The 6,995-nt window shown below is 37.6% G+C and overlaps 1 protein-coding gene across 1 annotated transcript in view; it reads right to left on the bottom strand.

Moving 5' to 3' along the window:
* ppil2 (peptidylprolyl isomerase (cyclophilin)-like 2) overlaps positions 1 to 6,873 on the bottom strand; it is a 36,618-nt gene extending 29,745 nt beyond the window's left edge. Inside the window, exons 1-6 of the mRNA XM_031305334.2 lie at positions 6,703 to 6,873; positions 6,442 to 6,491; positions 5,380 to 5,425; positions 3,847 to 3,909; positions 2,571 to 2,622; positions 352 to 403 (exon numbers count right to left, since the gene is read on the bottom strand). Coding sequence (XP_031161194.1) covers positions 352 to 403; positions 2,571 to 2,622; positions 3,847 to 3,909; positions 5,380 to 5,425; positions 6,442 to 6,491; positions 6,703 to 6,734 — 295 coding nt within the window. The 5' untranslated portion in view covers positions 6,735 to 6,873. The remainder of the gene's footprint in view (positions 1 to 351; positions 404 to 2,570; positions 2,623 to 3,846; positions 3,910 to 5,379; positions 5,426 to 6,441; positions 6,492 to 6,702) is intronic.
* Between the last annotated feature and the right edge of the window lie 122 nt (positions 6,874 to 6,995).

Below are 6,995 nucleotides of genomic sequence, written 5' to 3'. Positions count from 1 at the left end.
CATATAATGTGCTCCCTGCCAAATGATATCACCTCTCCCACATCTTCCTCCTCTACTTGCTTTAATTAGCTCTTATCTACCCAAAAGAAATTACCCTTTAACACTCTAAGTCTAATTTTCTTTTTCAAGCCGCTCACACACACACACACACACACACACACACACACACACACACACACACACACACACACACACACACACACAGATAAGAGAGGCTTTGACCTTTTTATTCCAAAACTACTGGCTGATTTTGGTGATTATTAAGCTCTAATGACAACATCAACTTATTATCCCCCTAGTTTCTACGTGAATCCTAAAAGGTTAAAGTACATTTAACACATGCATATTTACCATCGTTGTTCTTGGCAAAGTTGAGTTTGATGAGGGACTTTGCTTCCAGTTTCTGTAGGAAAGACGAAGGCCAAAAAAAACAACTGAAAAACTGAGGCATAAAAACATAATGGTAAAAAGTTCCCCCTTATCTTTCCATTAAATTCTCACAGGTCATCTTTGTGGACTTCTCTACTTTTGGAATCTTTTAAACTGTGAACCAGAGCTGAAGTTTTTCAAGCCCTGACATTTTTCAGTTTTTATATTCAGCTATTCAATAGGAAGACAAGTTCTTCACCTGAACAACTCATAACCAGTCTTGGCAGAAAAGGCAGTCGGACTGATCAGTCGGCTCCCCGAGGTCCAAAAAGTGACTCAGAACACACCAAAGCGATGCCGACTTGAGCGTGTAATACGTCTCCATAACAGCAGGCGGCGCTAATCTGTATTGTCGGCCAAAAAAATTTAAACCGGCAGCAGATTGGACGAATGCGTCACGTGGGTCTGGTTTCTCCGGAAATTCAAAGACAGACTGTCATGTCGGCTTGTTCAGAATACGATCTCATGTTATACTAAAATAGTTCACCGAAACGTGTTTCTGAAAACATTTTAAGAGAGAAATAGGCCGTGCAGTTGCTGAATCTGTCTTCATTTCAGATCAACAAAGGTCAGTTTAAAAGATTTTCGTCAGATTTTGAGAGGTTTAGTCACGCTCATCCCGCTCGTCATTTCCAGGTTAGCACTCCACCAATCAGATTGGTCATGGAGTCCGACTGCCCGCCCTCCGACGCAACATGTCAGGTCGGCCAAAATGAAGGCCGACGGCTCCTCGGATGGACGACGACACGGAACACACCGAACAGACTCGAGTCACTGACCTCGCCAGACTGTCCGACGGCCGATTATCGGGTTGGTCACTGCCTTTAAAAGTACTTGAAAGCAATACCTAAATAAAAGTACAAGTATCTTCCCAGAAAATGACTTTGGTAGGAGTTAAAGTCACCTTTTATAATATTACTTGAGTAAAAGTCTTAAAGTATCTGATTGTAGTTAAGTATCAAAAGTAATTTTCTGATATTAAATGTACTTAAGTATTAGAAGTAAAAGTTTAAAAAACTTTGATTATGAACTTCATGGCCAAAGGTGTGTAACGTTATCTTCATCACCACTGTCGTCGAGGTATTCATCGTCTGTTACGTTGGCTCCAGAGTAGCTGCAGCAGATGCTTCCATGACGCTATCAGTTATTATGCTTCCTCCTCTTCTTCTTTAGTTTTGGCCTATTTTTTATTTTTTTGCCACAACAAACAGGCATTACATCACCAACTGGAATGGAGCGTGCATTAACTTGCAATCTAGGAGCAATGATTCACCAAACCTGCTTTTTTTCCAGTGTAACAAATTTCTTAGGGGAAATAAAGTGGAGTAAAAGTATAAGTGTCCGGAAATAATACTTGTGTTAATAGTACATTTTGTGGGGCCTCTAAAATTGGGGTTTTAAAAGTTACATGAAACATCTCATTTTGGTAGCTTGTGTGAACTAAAAATATTTAACAATTTAAATTTCAAACGTTTTGTGGCTGCACCAAATTATTAATATAATTATTAAATCTTTCAATTAATCTCTCAATAGTTTAGTCTATAAGATACTATAACATATTACAATATTCAATTTACAAGTATGTAAAATCCAGAAAGCAGAAAATCATACATTCACATTTTGGAAGCTGGAACCCGGATAATTTGCATAATTTTTGCTTGATAAATTATGTAATTAACAACATTTTTGATGATTATCTTTCAGTTCAAATGACTGAAGAATTGTTTCAGCACTACTCTGAAGCAACACTCAGGGGGAGAGAGGCTGACTGGGACTGAGCACTTATACTGCATAGGGTTGGGTATAATCACTGAAATTTGTATGTACTGTATGTTTAGATATATGATTGTATTTCATATTTATTGCATTTTGAACTTGTATTAAATGTTCTATGCCAAAGAATTGCAGATAAAAAATAGCAAGTAACTAAATCTGGTAAGATGCATTTATTCTCTTTGTATGAGATTTTGTTGTACATGTTACCTAACATATAAAAGTACTAAACTAAAACTAAAATATGCAGGTTAATATTTAAACCACCAAGAAGCTGCCTTAACAAGATGGCAGTAGATACAAGGGCAGCAGCAGTCTGTCAACTAAACTAAACTAAACATGCTGTATGATGTCTGTTGTTTGCTCACCTCTCCAGAGATCGGATTAGTACCAAACTTCTTGATCCATGGGACAATGCTCCTGAAACACAAGGTAGAAAGGAAGTGGTCTTTACTTAAAGTGCTCATATTATGCTCATTTTCAGGTTCATAATTGTATTTAGAGGTTGTAACAGAATAGGTTTACATGGTTTAATTTTTTTTTTAAACACCATATTTTTGTTGTACTGCACATTGCTGCAGCTCCTCTTTTCACCCTGTGTGTTGAGCTCTCTGTTTTAGTTACAGAGTGAGGCATCTCACTTCTGTTCAGTAACCGGAGCCAAAAGGACCTGTGGTCGGAGAAATGTTGTTTTTTTTTTTTTTTTTTTTTTTTTTTAAATCATTTTTACCTGCACTTTGATGTTTCAATTTTTTTTTTTTTTTTTTTTTTTATTGTTTTCTAACTGCTCTTTAATGTTTTATGTAAAGCACTTTGAATTGCCCTGTTGCTGAAATGTGCTATACAAATAAAGCTGCCTTGGCTTGCCTTGCCTTCTGTTCCATCTTTGTTGGGAGTCGCACATGCGCAGTACCTACAGTAGGTAAGGACTACTAACCATTAAGAAGCAGAGTATGAGGGAGTGCCACGCTAGCAGCTAGGCGAGCATTATATCGCGTGTTACAAAGTGACGAGCATTCGTCACAGAAGTAAAGGCTGGACTACAATAGAGCTGTTTGGAGCAGTTTGTGAACAGTGTTTTCTGTTGGAGATGGGAAGTCCCTTTGGGGTGGACTTTGGGCTTTTTCACTTTGTAAATCTATTACATGCAAAAAAAAGATTTATAACACAATAAAGGTAAAAGCCAAAAAGCATAATATGAGCACTTTAAGGTCAAACTAGAAGCAATCGCAATAGATGTGAGCTACAATATGTTTTCAACAACAAACACCATTCATCCTCATCTTATTTTTGGCCTTTAACAATTAGCTTTCTATGATTTCTAAAAGTCCCATGTAACAGTTGCAGAGATGTCTGAACTAGTGTTGAGTAGACAGACACATCATGCAACAGACGGACCCATCAAAGTCCTCCTTAACAACCCTCTAGTACCAAGTCAAAGCGAGCAATAAGACACAGTTGATAACTGATTGGTTTGAGTGACTAATTAGATCATGACATTTCACCGGTTTTTCTTCCCACGTTTGTCGAGTAGCCTGCTTGGCTATTATATAAACACCCAATGACAGCTGTCACTTATAGTCATAGTAATGCCTATTGTAAAATGTATTATTTATTTATTTTTAATTGGCATCATCTACTTACAGCAGGTCAAAGACGACTCCCTCCTCAGTACAGACAGGATACTCAAACGGCTGCAGGGACAAGCTGAAATGTTTCAGAGAAAACACAATATGTCAAAATGGGACAAATGGTATAAACTGTACACACTAGAGCCCGACCGATAAAGGATTTTTAAGGCCGATATCGATACAAATATTTGGTGATTAAAAAATCTGATATTCTGATATATCGGCCGATATATATTTTTTTTAAATCCAGAAACGCGTAACAAAACAAACAGATTTCCCTAACATTAGTTATTTGTAGTTATTTATGAGTCCTCACTAAAATAATATAATAATGCAGTTTAAAAATAAACTTGTTTGTTGTATTGTCACAACAGAACAGAGGAACATCAAAATATATTGACGTTCTGATAAATAAAATGTATAAAAATACAAACTTAAGATATGAAAATTAAAGTCCTTTGAACAAAAAAACAATAACAACAAAAAAATCAAAGAGTGTTGCTAACAGGGACGTTGTAGAGCGTCCTCTAGTGGACAAACGATACAACGGCAACACTCATAACATGGTTGAAGGGAGTTTCATCCGTTTTTATTTTATTTTTGAAATATTCATTTATCGGCCATTATAAATGCCGATACCGATAGTTTGTAAAATGCCTAATATCGGCCGGCTGATAAATCGGTCGGGCTCTACTGTACACCAATGTATTGCTCAGCAAAACTACAGGTCCAGCCAGATTTTCATAGATTTTAGTGCAAAGATTTTCAACATCTATGCAATATATTGCTGTCATGTATCCTCTACTACTGGTGGAACAGCATGGCCAGAATCTGTTGCTGGTCTAATAGCAAGCTTATTGTACAGAATGTGGTAGAATGTCCATCTTACAAACTCATGCTGTGTAAGTTGAAACAGGGGTACCCCAGGTCTCATTCAGGTAAAAGACCCTACATGTTCAATTCGGAAACACTTGTTTACCAGGCCATAGGTCAACTCTGGCTCTTCAGAGTTGAGGGAGACTGAGGAGCTGTATAACAAAAAGGCTTCGGCCTGTGTCTCTCTGTCTCCCAAGGTCCCAAAATTAGATAATGTCCACAGGGAAAACATAGTTGAATAAACGCACACACCTAAGGATAGGCTCCACTGCAGTATGGTCAGGCTGACATTGTTTTCAGTCTGTGCTGAGGTGTTCAGGGTAGTGATTACGTTAGCATATGTGTTTACGGCGCCCACAATATCTTTGTTTCCATTGAAGGTTCAGCTTAACTAAACAACTCCAGCATGAGTTTGAATAAACCTTCAGGAAGACAGGAATTACAGAGTTGGGATGGCACTTCACATAACCACATTGTGGTTGAACTGTACAGTTTAATCCTAATTCTCGTCGATCGAGATTTCATTAAATGCTTATGTGTAAGTCGTCAAAGTCTCCCTAACCTTCCTCACATATCCAGATTAGTGCTGCTCCTGAGTTTTTCCATAACACGGAATAGAAGAAAGATCTAATGCACCTCTGCTGGAGATGGTAAACAAGTCTCTTCTTACCTGCAGTGGTCAAATGGAAGCCGTCTGAAGTTTGCCTGTGGGATTTCTGAAAAGGAAAAACATCAATTTTTTTTTCGTATTCATTTCCATACAGTACATCCATTGAGTTAAGAAGTAAGCCATTTTCAAAAACAGTTACACTTCACATTAATTTGAAGACGGTAATGGGTGGAATCGTGGATATTAAAATAGTTTAACTAGCCTCTATCAAATTCAGCGTAGTAGGAAACACCGAGTTGCCAGTGTATTAGTTGCACCTGCTGTTTATCTTTAAACACTCCCCTCTGGCAGGAGGCTGCGGTCCATCATAACCAAAACCTCACGCATTAAGAACAGTTTCTTCCTGACTGCAGTGGGCCTCATCAACAAGGCCCGGGACCTGCACTGACAGACTCTTTACCCTGACCATTGCACACATTATACATACTGTGAACTTTTGCACATGCCCTGATCAATATTTTTGCACACCCTGCACTAAACCGTACAGCCTTCCTTCTTTCCCTTTCTTAAACAGTTATAATGTAATGCACAGATTTGTTATATTGTCTTTTTACATAGTTTTTAATTGTAATATATAGTCTGTTTGCACAAAATACACCAAGGCAAATTCCATGCAGGTGAAAACTTATTTTGGTAATAAATATAATTTGGATTCAAATTCTGTAGCTAAAACTAATGTATTCTATTACAGTGGTTTCCAACAATGGGTTCGTGACCCCTACACGTACTCTGAAACGGGGCATTCTGCATGAGTACTTTTACTTTTGGTATATTTGATGCTAATACTTTTGTACTTATACTTAAGTAAGATTTTGAATGCGGAACTTTGACTAGTTACAGTAGTGCACAAATACTTAGAGTTACAGTATTTGTGCACTGTAGCATTGCTACTTTTACTCAAGTAAAAGATCTGAGTACTTCTTCCACCACTGCGTAAGAATAAAACAATATATAAAGACAATAACTACACGGTAACTTCATAACTATATCTGTTAGCGTTTGTTTTAACCAGGAAACGTTAACGTTGAAATTGGAATGAAAACAATATGAAATAAAACTCACCTGATCGCTTCCCTCCATAAAAGTGTGTGTACTCTGAACATGTAATGTACCTGTAAGGCGGATAAAACACACAGACAAATAAGAGGAGAGACAATGAAACAACCTTTAATAAAGGTAAACCGAAATTAATGCTAGAAATTAGCTGCTCTAAGTTTTCTAGCTAGCTCGTTAGCAAACACTATCAGCTAGCTAGCTAGGCTAACAACAACAGTGTTGCGGTGCAACGTTAACGTTATTGTTCAGGATGACTTTGATACTTACATTTTGTCTTTTTGGTGCTGTCGCTTCCCCATTTTGAGTTTTTGTGTAGATCTCAAAGATTATTTTGGTAAAAACGACAGACTTTAACGTCAACAACACGAACCCTTCTTCGCCTTTTTGTGACTTCCTGTTTACGTTCTACGTCGTCGTTGTCATTAACCGGATACGACTTATAACAACGGCACTCTGTCGCCCCCGCTGGGTGAAGGGCTGCATTTTATTATTATTATTATTTATTAGCAAACCCCACATTTTTTCCATGCATCATCATTTTGCGAGAAAAGAGTTTAATA

The sequence above is a fragment of the Sander lucioperca genome, chromosome 2 (assembly GCF_008315115.2).
Source record: "Sander lucioperca isolate FBNREF2018 chromosome 2, SLUC_FBN_1.2, whole genome shotgun sequence".
In the NCBI taxonomy this organism is placed as follows: domain Eukaryota; kingdom Metazoa; phylum Chordata; class Actinopteri; order Perciformes; family Percidae; genus Sander; species Sander lucioperca.
The sequence above is the reverse complement of the archived record's forward strand: the minus strand, read 5'-3'. Positions and strand labels throughout refer to the sequence as shown.